This window comes from Silurus meridionalis, chromosome 8 (genome assembly GCF_014805685.1).
Source record: "Silurus meridionalis isolate SWU-2019-XX chromosome 8, ASM1480568v1, whole genome shotgun sequence".
NCBI lineage: Eukaryota > Metazoa > Chordata > Actinopteri > Siluriformes > Siluridae > Silurus > Silurus meridionalis.
In genome coordinates, this window is record NC_060891.1 from 25,516,643 (window position 1) to 25,538,816 (window position 22,174).

At 36.1% G+C, this 22,174-nt stretch overlaps 1 protein-coding gene across 2 annotated transcripts; it reads right to left on the bottom strand.

Moving 5' to 3' along the window:
- Positions 1-1,400: 1,400 nt before the first annotated feature.
- On the bottom strand, positions 1,401-21,395 carry LOC124390627 (non-compact myelin associated protein). Of its 2 annotated transcripts, XM_046856680.1 has the most exons (5): positions 21,274-21,395; positions 21,121-21,193; positions 6,704-6,795; positions 3,028-3,112; positions 1,401-2,240 (listed from the first exon to the last, which is right to left on the bottom strand). In XM_046856680.1, the coding sequence occupies exons 3-5, from the start codon at positions 6,780-6,782 to the stop codon at positions 1,976-1,978; spliced, it is 429 nt and encodes a 142-aa protein (XP_046712636.1). In that variant the 5' UTR covers positions 6,783-6,795; positions 21,121-21,193; positions 21,274-21,395; the 3' UTR covers positions 1,401-1,975. The 2 variants fall into 2 exon arrangements, with proteins under 2 accessions (XP_046712636.1, XP_046712637.1); XM_046856681.1 differs by lacking the exon at positions 21,274-21,395 and having other exon boundaries at positions 21,135-21,266.
- Between the last annotated feature and the right edge of the window lie 779 nt (positions 21,396-22,174).

A 22,174-nucleotide genomic window follows, 5' to 3' on the forward strand; every position in this document is an offset into this window, starting at 1 on the left:
ACTTCCAGTGTTTAGGCTGATATTCTTAGTCCTTTGCCGAGAGAATCATCCACCTCACAGGTGTGGCAGATGAAGATGCTGATTAGAGCATGATTATTCCACAGGTGTGCTTTAGGCTGGACACAATAAAAGGCCACTCTAAAATGTGCAGTTTTATCACACAGCACGATGCCACAGCTGTCGCAAGTTTTGAGGGAGCGTGCAATTGGACTGCAGGAACATCCACCAGAGCTGTTGCCCGTAAAATGAATGCCGTCTCCAAGGACGTTTCAGAGAATTTGGCAGTGCATCCAACCGGCCTCACAACCGGAGACCACGTGTAACCACACCAGCCCAGGACCCCCACATCCAGCATCTTTACCTCCAAGATGAGTCTAAGTGAGACCAGACACCACACAGCTGCTGCAACAATCTTTTTGCATAACCAAAGAATTTCTGATCAAACTATCAGAAAGTGTCTCAGGGAAGCTCATCCGCATGCTCGTCGTCCTCATCGGGGTCTCGACCTGACTGCAGTTCATCGTTGTAACTGACTTGAGTGGGAATATGCTCACATTCGATGGCGTCTGGCACTTTGGTGAGGTGTTCTCTTCACGGATGAATCCCGGTTTTCATTGTAAAGGGCAAAATGCGTGAGGCAAATTGTGGTCACAACAGATACTGACTGGTTTTCTGGTTTTCATTTTTTTAAAGAAAAACAAGACTTGGTAATACAGTGCAGACTAACGACATTACTGAGGGTTGTTTTTCTTTCATTGTATTGTATTAAAATATGCATTATGTATTACATAAACAATATGTATTAAAAATACAATTTTTATATATATAATCATTCACTTGAACTAGGAGACCAAACTTGTTCCAACATGAAAATGCCCCTGTGCACAAAACCAGCTCTATGAACATATGCTTTACATGGTTTGGAGTGGAAGATCTTGTGGAGCTGACTACAACCCAGGCCTCCTCACATTACATCAGATGTTGCTAAAACCCTTCATATAACTTACCTCAGCAGCCAAGTCTGGATTGACAACAGTTTCAACATCCATGAATATAAGGTAGAAGGAGATAGGGGTAAAAACATGGATGCCTTCATATTCATCTTTCTGACTGTTCAGTCAGGGTTTATAGATTCAGCAGGGTGTGTGTGTGTGTGTGTGTATTCCGAATAGGTCTTGAATGCTAGTCCAATGCAGCATAAGTAGCTGTAATCACTTACATTACACTAGATTAGAGACTCCTTCCAAAACTGCTAAACAAACGTTTCTCAGATGATCAAAGACTGTATATGAATGACCTGAAATAACCAATTGGAACAATATACACAGATGTGTAATATATGCCATGGTTTTATTTTACAGCACCTTCTGGTTCGAGAATTCAACAATGCTGCGCTCGCATATTTTGTGTTGTTCTTTATTTTAAATAAAGGGAAACATTAGCTATGGCTAGTGCTATTTTCAGTAGCTACACCTTACAGATTTCACTCTGTGTTCGATACACTGTCTTTCCACATGGACTTAAAGGAAACTTATTCATACACGATATGCACACTGTATTATTTACTCAGTCGACATTTTGTGAGGTCCCTACTATTAAACATGGGTAGTTTCCATTTGCAGGGACCTCACATTAGGATTGAGTGAAATAGCCAAAAGTCCTTCAACGTGGTAACAGAACACTGGAATGGTTTTCCGTGGTTTTTTTTCCCGTGCTTAGTGAAAGTTCCTTGTAGTCCATTCAACCTCAGTCTGTCATTTTATGGGTCCTAAAATGTCCCCAGTGATCCATTGCTTACGTTCGGCCTTCAGAGGTGTTTATGCTGGTCTCAACATGCCAATAGTTCAACGTTGGGTCTCTGTTTTATTTTCCCAAAGTCCTGGTTATCATCCTTTCATCATTTTATTGATTCTCGGGGTGTGTTCTCTCATCACACCGCACAATGGAGCCTATTTTATATCGCAAACTGCATTATTTACGTATTTCCGTTCGATGGCATTTCGTGTATTGTGACCACAGTGGAGCCACTGTTCATGCTGATCTGTTCGGCAGCATTCGCCAGCTCGGCTCGTGGTAACCGGAACCCGTTCTCCAAAGTGTTGGGTAAGTGTGCAAAACCTCCCATGTTGGAACCTCCTCGTAGGTTTGCCATCTGCAGCGTTGTTGTTGTTGTTGTTGAGGTTGTATTTTTTCGCGGTTTGCTGGAAGTCCCACTGAGTATTCTCTTTGTTTGCATTTTCCTGTAGCACAAACATACAATGTTCTCCTTCAGTCTTTCAACGTTTTAATCATGAACAACTATTAATTAACATCTAATAGTAATACTAGTAATAGCAGAAGATCGGTAGAAATAATTCATTAACTAATTATAATAGTAGTATTAAAAGTGTTACATTTTGATTTATTTCTCTTTAATTTAGCTTTTTTTGATGATAAAAAAAATCACATTCTATTATAAGAACATAAAAAAGAAAAGTAATAATAAAAAATTATTATTATTATTATTAATAATAAAGCGTATTGTATTATTTTTTTAAGATTTCACCAAATATTCACTTCATGAACACTTCAATGCTTTTTGACACAAGCGATGTAACTATAATGAATGGACATTGAGTATCAACCAAATAAAAATAGTTCCTCTCAAGAAACCTTGACTTCCTTTTAAACTTCTACTATTCTTTCTCATACCATCTCCAGGAGGTTTTTCTTCATCATGGTCACCTCTGGCTCCCTCATTAGGGATAAAATGTATAAGGACAAATATATGAAGCTAAAATGTATATTTACAATGGATTAAAATCTGTGTTGGCACAATGTCCATTGTTAAAAGTGCTATACAAAAAAATTTATCAAATTGATTTCATTTAATGGCAAATGTTGCTGTGTTTTTGGTCTTTGTCTATAAGCTGCATACAGACATTTATCTTTAACCTTACATCTCACAAAACTTGTTTTTTTTTATGGAAACACATTCAGCGCACAATATTCAACCCTGTCACTGTGTTATATGGAATGTAGATTTACTTGTTATATGTCTTCAGTATGATGAGTAGTATGCTGAGAATGATTATGATACCGATGACGATTACTGCGATCATGGCGCCTGAACCTGAAAGGGGAAAAATAGATTGTTTACAGCCTTCAGCTTAGAATTGCGATGATTTTGTGTTTTTATGAACAGTGTGTTTGAACTCTATTCAGCAGTAGAAAAAAAATCATAAAACGCCATAGTACTGTAGCTACAAACAAACAAGTAAACACATAAATAAACAATCAAATAAACAAGAAAGCCATTCAGGTTTATTAACCTTTAACTGAAATATGACACTTTAATAAAAACAAAAAAAAGTAATTTTTCATTAAATACTATGTTGATGCTTCTAGCTAACAGCGAGACTTTACTATACTTAGACTATTGATGGTCATATCTGTGTTACAAAAAAGATATAATTACAGGTAATTAGTTTTACATTTCTTTTTATATCATAATCAAACTATTGTGTATTGTGCAATCTGGTGTTCATCCTCACGTAGGGCTTTCAATGTTTTTGTGCTCTGTTTTGATTTGAATGTGAGCCAACACACTGAATACAGTGCAGACAAACTGCATTACTGAGGGTTGTTGTTGTTCTTTCTAAAAATAGCCAGTTTATTTGCATAAATCTCAAAGCAGACAGTTAAGTAGTCACTGGCTTCAAAACATTCAGCCTTAAATATGTATGTGTGTATATACACACCGAACTGGCACATCATTATGACCAGTGATCAGGCATAACATTATGACCATCTCCCTAATATTGTGTTGGTTCCCATTTTGCTGCCAAATCTGTCCTGACTCATTAAGCATTAACAGCATGAACTTCTTCAGCAAATTGAGCTACAGGAGCTCGTCTGTTGGATCGGACCACACGGACCAGCCTTCGCTCCCCACGTGCATTACTGGACTTTTAAGCCCACGACCTTGTCGCCGGTTCCCCACTGTTCCTTCCTTAGAGCACATTTACTAGATACTGACCACTGCAGACCAGGAACATCCCACAAGAGCTGCAGTTTGTCCATGCCCACGATGATTAGCATATTAAAAACTCAATAATAATAATATTAATTTAAGGAACATTTAGAACAGTGAAAAATGTGTGAGTAAGTTGTGATTAATCACACGTTTCACATATGTAATCCACTGACAGCCCTGTGTGTGTGTGTATATATATATATATATATATATATATATATATATATATATATACCACATATTGCATGCTTCACTGTTCTCTCAAGGCTGTGCACTGTGTTATTTATTTCCTCTCCTCTGTGCTGTCTGCTGATATCTGCTCCACCTCCCATTGTCTGTAATATATTATTAGACTTTACATAATATTAATACAAGAAAATATGCCCCTATACAAATATGCATACTGTTCCCATGTGATATCCATAATATTAAAAACAAAAAGACTTTTTGATTCATTTATTGCGCATTTTTAGTCTATTGTAATTGGATTGTTTTACTGTCTGTGTCTGGTCTATTCTATTTGTCAATTAGTTTTTTTTCGATTATGTTATTTCTTTAACTATTCATAATCATAATTTAAGATTTATGAATTTAATTGTATGTTTTTCCTTTCCTTATATGTAACCATCACTGGCACTGCTTTCCCTACCCAGTTAGCCATTATGTTAATCTCTGTAGTTCATTTGCCATTCACTTCCCTTCAACATCTCAGTACACTTCAATCAGCGTGGACAGAGAGCAGAATAGGTCATGAGAGCATGTGATAGTACAGCAGAGCAAGCAGAGTTCAGTAAAGAATGAAAGCTCTTCCCTGTGCATGCCTTTTTTTTGTTTGGGATTGTGGGTTGACAGGCAACTTGGCAACCATATCAGATGCCATCTGGAGCTGTCTGTCTTAAGGAAATAGTACTTGCAGGTTATTAGTTCAAGTACTTTAACTGCATACGAAATCAACTCGTGTATAATGGACAGCTTCGAATACAATGTGTAGAGCTGTACAACAGGCAAGCTTTAATTTAAAATATTTAATGTCCAGGTACTGGCACTTTAGAGAGATTTTAGTGGAGCTAATAGCACTCAGATCTGAGTGACCGCAAACTATTGAACGGGGTGTGGTGTGATGATCAGCCAAAATACACAAACATGATAATCATAAGTACAATCTGAATAAACACTGCACAAAGCCTTTATTCTGACATCAAGAGATCACTGCATGGTAACTAAGGCCAAGTCTATAAACATTAGTGACGAGTGTTGCTTTCTAACACTGTAGAGAACGCATATCTTTATACTTGTCGGTACACATCATAGGTTTTCCATTTAATTCTCTAATTAATCAGCTCTGAATTACATATGGCTCAGGAAAAGCTTATAATCTTACACCAATAAGTGTGAAACAATTTATAAGCCTGAGATTTACCTAAAAAAGTTGTTTCTTTATATCGAAACATAACTAGTATATGTTTATTGCCATCTCTTTGCTTTTTTTGCTCAAGCACCATTAACTTCATAAAATCTGATATATCAGATGTATAGAATATTACCCTAGATCTCCAGAGGGGCACTTTTTATTAAAATGATTGGAGGCTTTGAAAAATTAAATAAACATTTCATTTCATTTATCCATCCTGCTTTGACTCTGTTGACATCATTAGATTATTGTCTGGCCATAACATCACTTTCTTTCCACTCTGTTGCACTATTTTGTCAACATCATGACATGAAGGAATAAATCAAAATCACATTTTAAATTGCTAATGATGGTTAAAGTCTAATCCTGTTCTCCAATCTGTTTATATAATCACACTCTTGATGTCACCCAAATGAGGATGGGTTCCCCTTTTGATTCTGGTTTCCCTCAAGGTTTCTTCCTCATAACATCTAAGGGAGTTTTTCCTTGCCACAGTCGCCATGGCTGCTCATCAGGGATAAATACACATCATTTACCTTCACTGTTAAATTCTGTAAAGCTGCTTTGAGACAATGTCTGTTGTGAAAAGCGCTATACAAATAAACTTGACTTGACTTATTGATCTGTCTTAAATTTTCCACTTGTACAAAAGCACAATTATACAGGAAAAACCACAATTTGTAATGTACACTGATCAGGCATAACATGTGAACACCTGTCTAATATTGTCTAGGTACCCCTTTTTCTGCTAAAATAGTTCTGACCCGTCGAGCAATAACAGCATTCACTTCTTCAGCAGCTCATAGCTCGTTTGTTGGAACGGACCACACGGGCCAGCTTTCGCTCCCCACGTGCATGAGGGTTCACCACTGTTCCTTCCTTGAACCAAATTTGATAGATTCTGACCGCTGTAGACCAGGAACATCCCACAAGAGCTGCAATTTTGGAGATGCTCTGACCCAGTCGTCAAACCATCACAATTTAGCTTAAATCCTTACACTTGCCCATTTTTCCTGCTTCTAACATGTCAAATTTGAGGACCAAATGTACACTTGCTGTCTAATAAATATTTCCACCCACTAACAGGTGCCATGATGAAGAGATCATCAGTCTATGTCAATGCTATGCCAAGTCAGTGTATATCCTATCTATCTATCTATCTATCTATCTATCTATCTATCTATCTATCTATCTATCTATCTATCTATCTATCTATCTATCTATCTATCTATCTATCTATCTTGTAGATATATTTTCCTATAAGTTTACACACTTACTCTGGATGAGGATTTGTTCTCTCGATATGGTCGTGGCCGTGGTAAGATTGGTGACAGGAGAAGCTGTGGAGGCTTGCATCTTCACCGGTGTGCTGAAATGAGCAAAACAGCATGCAAAAAATATTCAAGACTTTGTCAATTTTGAGTCGATAGTTTACAAAAAATGTAATTGATATTACAGTAGGATAAAAAAACATTGCTTCTTTTGCTGGTCTGTCGAGTTTATCCTGCTCAGTGTTCAAAAAGCTTTAGGTTTAATTACTTAATCATCATAGGGGAATGCTGATAAACGAGCAAAACCTTCATAGTATTGCTCATACGGCTAGATTTTTTTGTTGTTGGTTGTACGGACTGTAATGTATGCAGCTCATGCTGATACACCCCAAACACTAGCATTAACAGCTGGAAAAGGAATACTAATTATTTATACTTCTCAGGTAACAAACTAGGTTTTATAGCTAAAAGCAGCAGCTTCCAACAGAAAAAGATTCACTTTTACATTAAACATTGAATAGCCAGATTCTCAAAAGTCTTCACGTTTTATATAAATGAAACATTTCATTCATACCTCATGATTTTCCATTCACACTTGCTGTAAAGCATGATTATTTGATTAGATTAGATTTGATTAGACAGTTTGAAAAGATCCGTCCATTCTCATTTGACCTCTATCGTTAACAAGGCGTGTCCACACAAACAGAACTTAATGTTCTTTCCACATCATTGTGAAGTCTAGAGAGAGTTGTCTATGAAAATCCTAGTAGATCAACACGCTTTAAAATACTCAAATAAATCACTGAGATCACGTTTCCCTCCAATCTGCAGTTTGATTTTTATATATGAATTGACCCTCGTGACCCATGACTATATGAATGAACGCACTGAACTACTAAACAGAGGCTTCTTTTAAAAATGGTGAGCGATTGGATGTGTTTTAATGTAAGTTTGGCCACTATAAGGCTCATTGGATATGTTACTACCTGCATTCTAGTTAGTTTCAAGGATGTCAGTCCTAAAATCAGGTGAATTCTGAACCACATTTATAAGATATTTTTAATATTTTTTGAAGATGCTGCATTTCTAAGTAAATTGCTATAAAATATTGATTATAAAATATTGGTTTTAATGAAATAAGGCCATGTGCTCTTTTATCTAAACTTTGGCCAGTAATGAAAGGATTAAAAGAGATCCCTTGACTTTTGTCAGTGTTCACGGATTCTGCTAAATGTGTCAGTATCACTATTTAAATCGGGTCTCTCTTCATCAACACAAGTTACCCGAGGCAACCTGCCTTGACAAATTCCCATGTTAAAGAAAAGTTAACTCGGGTGCATTGGCCAAGAAAGAGGTTGTGAAATACTGACTCATTTGAATGGCACACTAGAAAATTATAATCATGAGAACTCCTGAGTGTTGCATACACCCAAAAGTGCTGAACACATGCATCAATCATGCTACTGCATGAGGTTCCTGTTGCCATTTACAAGGCTACACCTCTGACACATGCGTCAATCATGTGTCAGAGACGTAGCCTTGTAAATGGCAACAGGAACCTCATGAAGTAAATTTGAATCTGTCTCTGTCTGACAGTTGCGGGAAACAAAAATCTGAATCTAAAGCTAATTTTTTGACGACCTTTGGCCAAGGTCTGGTCTGGAAAGTAGAATCTATATTTGTTTATAAATTAAGGATTTCCTTTTCCAATACTTTTAATCTCCTGTTATTTTTTACTACTTTAGCAACTGAATCTTTTAAGGCCATGTTAGTAGCTCACTTATATGTAATCAAGACTTTTCTCTCTAAGTGTATTTCATGTTGAGTTGTAATCCGTCATTTGGAACAGGAAGAGTTTCCCTTTATATTTAGTTCCTCTCAAGGTTTTTTCATTATTTTTCCCTCGTCATTCTGACTTGCTTATTATGTATGTATATTTGGTAAAAGGGCTGTACGAACAAAAATGCATTCAATTTACATCTAAAGATTGGTGTGGTATGCAGTACACACATCCAATCTGCTTTTATACTGACTCGTCATAAATTTTCCCAGATTTCCCGAAGCACACCCAATTGAATTTGAGTGCTCCAGCTGGAACCTCAGTTTTCCTCTGTCTTAGTGGGAGGCTATACAATCTAAACCCCTGAAGATAGAGCTCAGTTGGACAACCGCACATAAACACAGGTTGGATCTACATTTGAGCAACGGATAAAATATAAATAGGCACACAACTCTAAAACATGCAAAGCCTTTGGATTAAGTTATACATAATAATTAAAATTGATATATTAAAGAGATAGGATCATTGGCAAACTCAGGAGACCCAGTGCCCTCATGGTCAAAAAGTGAAATCTGTGAAAGTGCCCTTGGGGGGTGGTCACTATGACAGATATAATGTGATAAAGTACCAATAAAGTGGAGAAAATATAATAAAGTGCCGTATTGATGACCTTTTTAAATGGACACATTTAATGAAATCTCTTCAAGGTGAAACTGTATGCAGGAAAACATGAAGAAGTGCCCTCTAGGTTGCCTTTCCAGTAAACAGTTTAGCCCAAGAAAGAGCTCCTATAGGGTTGTACTGCATAGGAGGAAACATGAAATATGTCCTAACAGGTGCTCTTTTAATGGACAAAAAGAGATGCAGTGCCCTATAGGCTCCCTCATGGAAACCTGTAGGGGTGCAGTTTGTAATTTCTTTAAGCCCGTCTAATCAAAATGACAGCAAAAATTGATGAGGGACATCCATGCATTGATGAGGGACATATATGCACTGAACAGAAACACCACTGGATTGTCACTTTCTGTGTATTTTGCACTGTTTATCCACCATGCATTTTTTTGCACCATTTTTTACACTATGCTTATCATTGCACTACTGTACATTCCACTCATATTTATTCTGTATATTCTGTATCATACATACAATCATACTTGTACATACCCATACTATCTTACTTATACAGCCTATTACTATATACATATAATATGTATCTTCTCATTTATGTAAACTATAAATTACTACTTAATGCACCCTCTGTACATGAATCACTCTCACCTCTGTACATATGGACCCCATAACCTTATCATACTGCTAAATAATATAAAAAATAAATGCTAATATCTGATTACCCATGTAATACACAGCCAATCGCTACTCTCTCAGTCTTGCAAAACAGTCTTGAAGATTTCATTTAACTAAAACAGATAATGAACCTGTCGTATGAAGTTCCAAAAGAACAGCCAATCAGATTAAACCCTTTAAAATTCTAAAACTTTTGTACTTCTGTACCTTATCGCCTTCCTACAGCGTGAGTGTCACACGCTAAATCTTCCCATTAGCGCTACATATTTATCATATCTCTTCACCCAGCCATTACACACCACACTGAACATGAACAGTGATAATCAAACATTGCATCGCATCACGGATCATATACCCAAAACACACCTGATTTCATCTTTCTTCTTCTTTCGGCTTTCACAGTGGATCATTTGTCTCCATCCCCCCTGTCCTCTACATCTGCATCTGCATGTCTTCTCTCACCACATCCATAAACCTCCTCTTTGGCCTTCCTTTTTTCTTCTTTCCTGATGGCTCCATCCTCAGCATTCTCCTACTGATATACCCCATGTACCTCCTCTGCACATGTCCAAACCATCTCAATCTCACCTCCCTCACCTTGTCTCCAAAACGTCCTACATGCGCTGTCCCTCTTATAAACTCATTTCTAATCCTGTCCATCGTCGTCACTTCCAACGAAAACCTCAACATCTTCAGCTCTGCTACCTCCAGCTCCACCTCCTGTCTTTCACTCAATGCCACTGTCTCTAAACCATACAACATCTCAGGTCTCATCACAGTCCTATAAACTTTCCCTTTCACTCTCACAGATACTCTTCTATCACAAATCACTCCTGCTATCACTCTTCTCCACCCTGCCTGCACTCTTTTCTTCACTTCTCTAACACACTCTCCATTATTTTGCACTGTACCCAGGTACCTGAACTCCTCCACCTTCTCCACCTCATCTTCCTGCAACCGCACCACTCCACTGCCCTCCCTCTCATTCACACACATGTACTCTGTCTTACTACTACTGACTTTCATTCCCCTTCTCTCCAGCACATACCTCCACCTCTCCAGGCTCTTCTCCACCTGCTCACTACTCTCACCACAAATCACAGTATCATCCTTAAACATCATGGTCATTTTTCTGTCAAAATGCGTGTGTTACTGCTTAGTCTTCAGTATAGGAATTATTTGGACAGCATTTTTAAGTGTTTCTAACCTATTCGAAAGCATCTTTATTTTTGTGAATGTTATTTTTGGATGACTTTTGAACAGTACAATACCGATACCTACGTTTTTTACAATATTATGAAAATCAAATTAGATTCCAATATTATTATTATAATAAATGTATAGTGTGTGAATTTTGACTCAATTTGACTCATGCAGTCAAATTCATGATTCATTATAGCGTTTGATGGCTTTGGAGAACGCATTTGGGGGACGCATTTTAAGTTCTTGGGATTTTTTAGACTGACTGACCTTCATTTTACTTAAAGTAATGAAGGACTGTTTTTTTCTCTTTACTTAACTGAGTGTTTCTTCCAAAAAGTATGCATTTGTACAGTAGTTTTAGAAGCACTAATAAGACTATTGACTATGTACCCCTTCCTCTGCACAAGACAATTGATGGTCTAATGCACATTAAGAAGGCAAGAAATGCATTAATTCTTGCAAGCAACAAATTTACTCTTGACAAGGCACACCTGTGAATTGAAAACCATTCCAGCTAACTACTTTGTGATTCTAATGAGACAATGTCATGAATTTGCCAAGATGTCATCAAAGCTAAATGTAGCTACTATAAGAATCTAAAATATAAATCATATTCTGGGTTGTTTTACATTTTTGCACTTACTATATAATTCCATATGTGTTTTTTCATAGATAGGATGTCTTTAGTATTAAGGTACAATGTAGAAAATAATACAATTAAGGAAAACTGAAGGAGTATGTGTGCACACATGCTAGAACAGGTTTGGGTCTTCTAGTGCAAGGGAACATTTCATGCTACCACATCTGAAGACATCCCATACAATTATGTGCCTCCAACTTTGTGGTGACAGTTTGGGGAAAAACTACATAAAATATATATATAATATATATACTAAACTCTGGATGAATAGTGGTGACTAAGAGAATATAAAATCCTACTGAAATTATTGTGGGCCTCTTACTGTGAGCTTGTTTTAGTGGTCTACATCCACCTTTACAGCACTTCTAATTTGTTTCTGTTTGTTTTGGGATTAGCGACAAGCAGCAGAACAAAGGCAGAACATCAAATAGTCATAAAAGACAACTTGGTTGTACTCTAAAGGTAAGCCATAGTCCTGGTCTCTACTGTCCCTCTCCATGTCTGATGGCACCATAAACCTTTACAGCCTCAGTTATCAGCAGAGTGCATTGTTGCCAAACTACTTCACTGACAGACCTTCACTAGCAAACTTTTGAATCCTTTGTGCAGTGTTGTAGCATTTGACTTTAGTATGTATGTGTGTAAGGTGCTTAATTCACCTACGTTTCTGTCCAATTCTTTTAGGAACTTTCATGCAATTATTCAAGGATCTCAGTGATTTTTGACATGGTTGTTGGTGCCAGATGAGCTGGATTGAGTATTGCAGAAGCTTCTGACCTCCTGGGAATTTCATGAACAATTGACTTTAGATTTTACAGTGTTAATGAGACAAAGTCACAGTTTTGAGAGAGTTCAGAAGTGCATGACCAGGTAGGCTCAAGCGGGAGAGTTGAAGATTTTAAAAATGTTAATGTATTTTCAATCTTCAATGGTTTGGGTAGCTCTTGGTACCTGATGTGGTCTTCTGCTGTTGTAGCCAATGCACCTCAAAACAATACTCAAACCAGCCCATCTTGCACCATTGACCACGCCACAGCCAAAATCACTAGGATTTAATTTCCCCACAATTTAATAAATAATATAAAAATGATATTCTATTATATTAAAACTGGAAATAACCTCAAATATCACTATTATAATTCAGTCTAATTAATAACTTGCCCAAAAGACAATATTTTCAGAAAGGAAATAAATGATGTAAAATAAAGTTATGACAATATAGTATATTTACTCAAACTCCTAGGAAATAAACTTAGCTTAAGTTGAAGGATGGATATTTTATCCACAGAAAGTGTTAAAAACAAAAGACAGGCTTTTCCTTGTCACATGCATTATACATTAAGGCACAGTGAAATTCTTTCTTTGCATGTTCTGGCATACAGTGGACCCAGCACAGCTCAGGGCACCAGCAGTGGCAGCTTGGCAGTGGCAGCTTGGCAGTGGCAGCTTGAACACCCCCACCTTCCGATTACTAACCCAGAGCCTTAACCCTTGAGCCACCACCGCAATGTCTTTGCTATAATATATTCTATGTTTAGTGTGCTATCAGCAAATTTTGTTTGCTAGTTTATTTTAGCAATCTAATCATTTCCGCCGTGCTGCCACAGTAACCTATTTGTGTCTTTTTGTTTTGTGTTGCATACAAAGCAATACATATAACTGCCAAACAACCGTCATCAGATGAGTCACTTTTTCTATTCCATTTGAGATACAGATCAATTATATTTTAATGGGTGAATTGGAACACACCCACTTGGAGTTCCCAGAGAGAAAGCTTACATTTCACATTTATAGCATTTCGCAGACACGCTTATTCAGAGCAACGTACAATCTTGTTTATACAACTGAGCAGTTTAGTGTTTGGTGGTCCTGAGATTTGAACTCACAACCTTTTGAGCAGAAATACAATGTTTTATCAACTGGACTACCACATACCATTGGCAAAATATCTGTTAACAGCAACATCACATGTAACTGGTTGTGTGTGTGGTTATTGTGGTGTTGGGGTGGGGTTTCCTAAAATGATAAAAATACCATTAATTGAACTTTGCAATCATTTTTCATTGTCCAATTTAATTGGAACCTTGTTGCAATTAATCAATCGACAAATCATTTTACAGCTGTGCAATGTATAATGTCCTGCAGAATGAACTCACTTTGTCTGTGGTCAGGTTTGTTGGTACAAACTTTCGTTATACAATCAAGTGAAATGCACACACACACACACACACACACACACACACATAGTACCTTGCCATATAATATATATCTATATAACCTTTTTTGTGTGTGTGTGGGTGGGTGTGTGTGTATATATATATATATATATATATATATATATATATATATATATATATATATATATATATATATATATATATATATGATGGGGTGTCTGATGATGTCTGACTGGTACCCATAATGTTGAAGGACATAGAAGGTCCCTAGAAAAATATTGTCTGTGTGAGATGTTCCACAAATAAGATTCCTTTTTGTCACCATGTCTCTTGTATATTAAGATACATAGATTCCTGCTATGACATATCTTTAAAACTCTAAGGGTAGATTAACCTTATTTGAACCCTGAGAATAAAAGATCCACTACATAAACCTTATTATACAGACGTTGAATAAACCATTGGCTATAATTCTGCAGTCATTCCTTTCTAGTCAAATATCTGATCTTTGGGAAAGTTTGCTTGTAATCATATAAATTATTCTGTGATTATAATCAATTCTGGGTGTGGGAAAGTGTCTGGCGATTATAGAGCCTATAAACTCGATGTCAGTTTTCACAACCATGTGTGTATTTATCCATCTGACTTTTACTATTTTCTCTCTTGCGCAAGCAGCAAATGAGTTCCTTTTTGTGAGTTCCTGCTGAACGAAGCCACACACACACACACACACACACACACACACACACACACACACGCTCAATGAATAATGTTCCCACTGGTCAATATTTAACTAGTAAATCTCAAGCTGGGAAATTCATTACTGAACAGATGTGCTATGTGTTTTCAGCCACTGCGTTGTCATCACATTGAATTTCGCTTCAGTAGCAACCATTAAGTAGTCTCTCTACCTGCATTCACCCTTGATCAGACAATGGTCCGATTCATCAGACACCTCAAGCCTGTGGTATGTCTTTCAGACTTTACTCTCTTTAGTCTCTGAGCTTTTCTTCTCATGAAATTTTATCCATCCCAGAGTGTCAAAAGCAGATTGAACAAATGAAATGTATTTGGATGTGGTTTTAATTTACATAATAAAAACTAACAAACTAATAATAGATACAATTTAATGTTTCGATCTAGAACATATCTATAATTGACGCATTGCTTCAATCGCTTTATAATGATCTGTCATGCTAGTGTTCGCATTAGCAGTAATTGTCGCGACAACGCATGCCACGCATAAAGGGATTAACACATAAACCGAAATACCAAGGAACAGATTAGAAGGGTGTATACAAGAAGCAGAGTCTTGCTGTGCACTTTCAGGTGTCTTAAATTACATTTCCGCTTTTACTCGGTGCACAGAAGCGAAGATTCAATTTAAAAGGTTACCGAGTCAAAAGGCTAGTTTTCATCTGAGGCACCATTCATGCTTCTGGAACTGCTTTTATAGATTGCAATGAAATTGCAGTTGTATACAATGGTAGCTGATTATATACAACACAAACATGTAAAATTTAAATAAAAAAATTATTAAAAAAAAGCACAAAAAGAAAGCCTATGTCCTGGTCAGGGTTGTAGTGGATCTGGAATACACCAATGGCAATCCATTACACACACACATTCTTACCTGGGGACAATTACTATGGCTGAGTTACACCTGCCATGTTTTCTAAGGTCTGAGATAAGTATAGACCTCAGAGGAAATTCAAGAGGACATGCTGAATGACACTAAACTGAGCTTAGGATAAACTTTCTTTCGGCTTCTCCCATTAGGGGGCGCCACAGCGGATCATCCGCATGTTTGATTTGACACGTTTTTACGCTGGATGCCCTTCCTAACGCAACCCTCCCCATTTATCCGAGCTTGGGACCGGTACTAAGGCTTGTGCAACCCTAATGGGTGGGGTTGGTTTCCTGACCGGGGATCGAACCCGGGCCGCAGCGGTGAGAGCGCCATATCCTAACCACTAGACCACCAGGGAACCTAAGGGGATCTACTAAATAATTTGTAAAATATCACCAAAATCAATATCTCTGACTTTTTTTGTTCTTTTTTGAAGTCTTTGTATAAAAACGTAGGAAAAAACTATAATGGCAACATCATTGACCAAACAAATAAAAATGTCACGTTATTAGATCTTCATGAAAAACAGGACAGGCGAGCCCTAGAGAGGGTGGTGCGGTCAGCTGAACGTACCATCCACATTGAGCTCCCTGACCTTCAGGAAGTCTACAGCACGCGGTGCCGGACCAGAGCCAGGAAGATTGTGATGGACCTCAGCCATCCAAACAATGGACTCTTTTCTTTGTTGCATTCAGGAAAGCGCTTACGCTTCTTAAAAGCAAACACAAAGAGAACGAGGAGGAGCTTCTTCCCGCAGGCCATTCGGAGTTTAAACCGGGAGACACCAGGATCTAGTACTGGACCTCTCTCTCCATCTTCTGCACAACTTTTTTTGCACTATGACACTTTAACTTTTATATCTTCCTCATTCCATTCCCTTTATATTCCATTCCCTTTTCCATTCTCTTTTACATATACATATGTATGTGTATGTGACAAATAAAAGTTGATATGATTTAATTTGAAAACAGTATGTTTTTTCCAAGAGTTTTTTATCTGCTTGCTATCTGTTGTATTTATTGCATAACCTATAAAGCGTTAAAAGGCAACTCCTGTCAACTGATTAACTGAAAGAGAAAAATGACAAGGATGAGGCATTAGTCAGTGGTGTCAGGATGGTTTTCGTCACACCTATCGGTGCACTTAATCTTCAGGCTTCTTCACGTAATGGAAAAAAAGCAGAGGAACCAAACAAAAGGAAAAATTTATAAAACGTGTGGAGCTCATGCAGAAAATTACTGCATTACATAATGCATTGTTGATAGACACGAAATCCTGATTTTTTACCTACAAAAAGTATTTTTTATAATTCCTTATCCAGAATGTACATAAAGCTGATGAAAGCTTGGACCTTTGCTACTGATACATTAATTCTTTGTCACTAGTCCCATGATTTAAACCATTGAGAATATGACGATTAGAAACCATTCAATTATTAAAGCAGATTCCAGACACTGGACGCTGTTGCCACTACTGTTAAATTAACATATTAGCAAATATTAAATTGAGTACACAAGCAACTAATGCTTTACTCAACAAGTTGGGTATTTGTCACGAGAAACTTTTTCAGCTTTTTTTTAACCAACAACAGTTTTCAGAAAGTGGTAGCTTAGTAGTTATGGCTCTGGATTACTTTTGGGCCCTAGAGCAAGGCCCTTAACTCTCTCAGCACCAAAGACACAGTATCATGACAGACCCTGTGCTCTGACCCCAACCTCCTAGTAACCTGGGATATCCAAAGAAAGATTTTCACTGTGATGTAATGTATATGTGTGAAGTTAAAGCCTTTCTTTCTTTAAAAATCTCTCAAATGTTATCTAACTTGTTAATATCACTAAAAGTTAAAAGTCACAATATGATTACAGTGACAAGCATTCATGGATCATCTGTCTTATTTTGGCTGTGACATCTGTTAAACAAACAAATATAGAGCATGGTTACTAACAAACGTAGTGTTGAAATAAAATACAAAAGAATTAAATGAAAGAAGCAAAATTTTGACCCAATGTAATTACATACTGCACTGAAAAATTATATATATATATATATATATATATATATATATATATATATATATATATATATATATATATATATATATATATATATATATATATATATATATATATATATATATATATATATATATATATATATATATATATATATATATATATATATATATATATATATATATATATATATATATATATATATATATATATATATATACATTTTGAAAGCTCATATTATAAATATAAAATTTGTCAAAATGAATGCGTTAAATATGTTATATGCACTGACACAAATTAATTTAAACGCCACTAATTTTATACATTTCAATACATTTATTTATGTTTAATGCAGCACACATTTATTCACGACTTCTTCCTTTACTCAAATATATATATATATATATATATATATATATATATATATATATATATATATATATATATATATATATATATATAAAATCATTTTCAAAAATTAATTTTTAATCACTTGTTTTACTGATGCACCATGTCATAAATCAAATAAATCATCCGCAATTAAAACCGTCCGTGTATATACATATATATATATATATATATATATATATATATATATATATATATATATATATATATATATATATATATATATATATTTTTTTACATATTCAACTATATATATATATATATATATATATATATATATATATATATATATATATATATATATACATTTTGAAAGCTCATATTATAAATATAAAATTTGTCAAAATGAATGCGTTAAACATGTTATATGCACTGACACAAATTAATTTAAACGCCACTAATTTTTATAAATTTTAATACATTTATTTATGTTTAATGCAGCACACATTTATTCACGACTTCTTCCTTTACTCAAATATATATATATATATAAAATCCACCAAAATTAATTTTTAATCACTTGTTTTACTGATGCAACATGTCATAAATCAAATAAATCATCCGGCAATTAAAACCGTCCGTGTGGAAACACAGCAAAAGTTCCGTTTGGTGTCCTGATGATTTACGTAATTTAAAACGCCATAATTTCTTTACAACATTTACAAGACTTCTTTGTCTTTATGCTCTATATTGAGTTTGGTTTCACTGATAATAAACATACATTTGCATAAAGCATCCATATTTGTCCATGTAGATTAGAGTATTAAAAACTAGTAAAGTATTAATTTAGGGTACTTTTAGAACAGATAAAAATGCAGCTAAAAACACTGGGCATGCTTTATACAGTGCTTTTAACAATGATACAGGTATCTGTATATAGATTTAGTTTTTTAGATTGAGAAAACTGGTAAAGAGAAAAGAGTAAAGAGAAAAAAACTCACTTCGAAATCATAAAGAAAAACATTGAGGGAGAAAACTAAAAACCAGTAACTAAAATGCACATTCCTTCCTCTATATACAGTATATTAACAGCATGCAGTCAGTCAGAGATGCCTAAAGATAAAAGCTATCTGAGCTACTTCCAAGCTTAAAACACTTATAAATATATAAAAAATTGATAAACGTTTGATTGGCTCAAGAGATTTACTGCTTTTATTACCTGTATTAAATACATATATTACAGATACGAAGCTGATGATTTACTCGAAGCACAAATGTGCCAGCGTCCTTCTCATTTTTAGTTTTCAGTACAATTAGTACCAGTAGGGCTAAAAAATCTAAACAAAACTTCTACGGTTATTTATGGCTTGAACCTTCAATGATCTCATCATATTGATATAAAGGTCAGTGGGTTGGATCATTTTAATAAAAATGGGTAGAAATGAAAAAAACAACAACAAATTTCTCTCATTTTCTTCTTCATTGTGAAATCTAGTATACAGTAGGTTAATCTAGTATACAGTAGGTTTACTGGTCGGCGCTATATAGGGTTTTGTGTCTTGTCTTGTGTCGTCTGTCTGCACTGTCTGTCTGCACTGTTTGCACCAGGTTGCACTCGATGCACTTTATGTAACTTGTGTTTTAGCTTAATGTTGTTTTGTTGTTTGTTGTTTAGTGTAGCACCAGGGTTCTGGAGAAACGTTGTCTCATTTTTACTGTGTACTGTGTACCACTGTGTATAGTAGAAATGACAATAAAAGCCTCTTGACTTGACTTGACTTGACTTGAAAGACCAGTGTCCAACCACGGTTGATTTCTACCTTATGACCAGTGCTCCTGTGAGGCAACCCTAACCGTGTTTCCATTTTTACTGGAAGTGATGCAGTCATTACTTACACCAATAAATAAATAAAGTTTTTAAAATTTCATTTATATGACATTCTGTTTTGCTATTGTTTGTTGGACTGCTGTATTTCAGGTTACTCCTGTGTTTTATGGTTTTCCACATGTGCACGAACATTTCTCATACATGTTCCGTTAACACACACATATCACTAATGCATTTTTTTATTATATAATTAAATCTTGAATTATGGATAATTCATCTTTTCAGAGATAGGACTAGTTTTTCAGAGGAAAGATTTCTGGTTTGTGATGTAATTGTGTGATTCCGATGCCACGTGGACATTACAGAACCTTTGAAAACGTATATATATTTACTTCAACTTCCCAGTGTGACTAACAATTTCATAAGTACAGCTGTGGTAGCACATTCCCAGATGGTTTTTTTTTTTCAATAAAAAAACCTCAGTAACTATCACAGTGTGCAAACATTACAGACCGTCATTTTTTTTTTTTCCATCCAAACACCTGAACCATGTATTGCTAATAATTTTGTGACAAAAAGTATTATTGGGGGAGGGGGGAGGGGGGGTCTTTAGTACATTCATTCATTCTTTTCAGCATAAATTACAATATGACAAATATTTCGAAGACAAAATGGTCTCTGAATTTTATCTGTGTTTGATGTGGGGTAAACATCTTTTTCAAGTCATTACATAGAAAAATATAAATTTGGTGAAACAGAAGGAATATTTCAAAGAAAGCAAGCAAATGATTATTATCCTTAATATTTACTATGCAGGATTCTTTACTATTTAAGATACATTTGGTCCCTGTTTAAATGTAAGCAAACTGAAATTTTAGTTAACACAAAGTTAACTTCTTTGTAAAAAAGGTCCAATGGCTATGATCTGAATCAATCAGTTTATAAACCAAAAGGTGTTGCATAAACTAGTCAAGTGCACACCATCATCAAGGTAAAAGGGGAGACACCAAATGGTAAGAAAGTTTTGAATCTATGAAAATATTTCAAGTTTAATTTCAAGTTCTTGTCTCGGTTATCATTGGTAAAGAAACTTGTATCTGATGTAATCGGATGTAAATAATCCAGATTTGCCACCTATTTTTGTCTACAACGTCACAACAGGACATTAGGATCAGATTGTTTGGAATTTAATCCTTCAACAAAACCTTTTAAGGTTCGGCACAAGTTCAGTCTCATGCAATCGAGGCTCAGAAAATGCGTTGGCGAGAAAAGAAAAGGAACAGCATCAAAAGAGCCACAACTGTTCAAGTCAGCATATAGGAATGTTAACTATTTACATCCACCAACGCGTCTGATTTCACACAAAAGTACACACAACATGCACACGCACACGCAAACAGCATAAAATCACCATTGCTGTTGAACTGAACATTTAAAACAAATGCATTATACACACACAACACAATACACATTTCATGTAGATGGTGAGTATGATTTTACCTGTACAATCACACCTGTTTGTAGGAGAAACACAGTTCCTCAGTCCACAGAGCAGGGCATAGTCCAGCAAGGGCTGATGAGCAAAGAACAACAAAGTAAAAGACCAGGTGAAGTTCTATAGCAGGAGGAAAGGTTTGTGTCTCTTGCGTGTACCTGGCTGACAGGTGTATGTGGCGTACTGTAGTTTCACGAATCCGAGAGAAGGAGGCGGCTGGTTTTTCAGGTCTGGCCTTGCCCCCTGGGCGTGCCGCACTGGAAATACAATACACTCACACACTCACACAGATCTCATGCTGCTCTCACCTGTACACAGTCACATATTGAGCTCACCCAGATTTCACATGCCTATCTACACCCACAGCATCTAGCACTGGTATAGCACACAAAAAATACAGAGGTGTGTGTATGAAAGCATACATGCAGAAGACCCCCAGTCAGTGTGTCTGCATGTGTAGAAAGTAAGGATGTGGACCTCCAAAACTGAGGCCGATGCGATTTGCATTTCAATGCATAGCCAACAATACATTAAAGAAACAAATCCAGCAGCTACCGATGTGATACGATACGATTCACCCCTATCACGATGCAGCGTGATCTGATTTCAATTTGATTCAACACAATGCGATTCAATGCAATACGATGCAATAGAAAATATGTTGCTTTGAAAGTCATTATAGTACGGATAGTTCACTTCTGACTTCTAACTCATGGCCCCTTTCACAAACAAATAACAACAAAAAGATCAAATAAAACCAATCACTCTTTTCCTGTTGTGTCTCTAGAAAGTCACAGCTCTACCTCTGCCATGTTAATCTGATTCTATGTGACTCTCAGGACATGCCTCGGTCTCCGTAGCTTTGCGATACGTCATATTCACGTAGCAGCAGTACAGCTGAGAGAACGCACTTGAGAAACGGTTCAGGAAAGAGAAATTAATCTTCATAGAACACTTCAGTCACTTTCTAAATAGTAACAGTATTGCATAAACATTCTTTCAGCTTCTCCCATTAGGGGTCACCACAGCAGATCCTCCGTATGTTTCATTTGGCACATG

Bases quoted from the DNA above. Each gene is read 5' to 3' on its own strand.
- LOC124390627 (XM_046856680.1), bottom strand. From the start codon at position 6,782: ATGCAAGCCTCCACAGCTTCTCCTGTCACCAATCTTACCACGGCCACG. The intron at 3,113-6,703 runs GTAAGTGTGTAA...TTCCCCTTTCAG, and splicing joins AGAACAAATCCTCATCCAGA to GTTCAGGCGCCATGATCGCA. The intron at 2,241-3,027 runs GTAAATCTACAT...TTTGTGCTACAG, and splicing joins ATACTGAAGACATATAACAA to GAAAATGCAAACAAAGAGAA.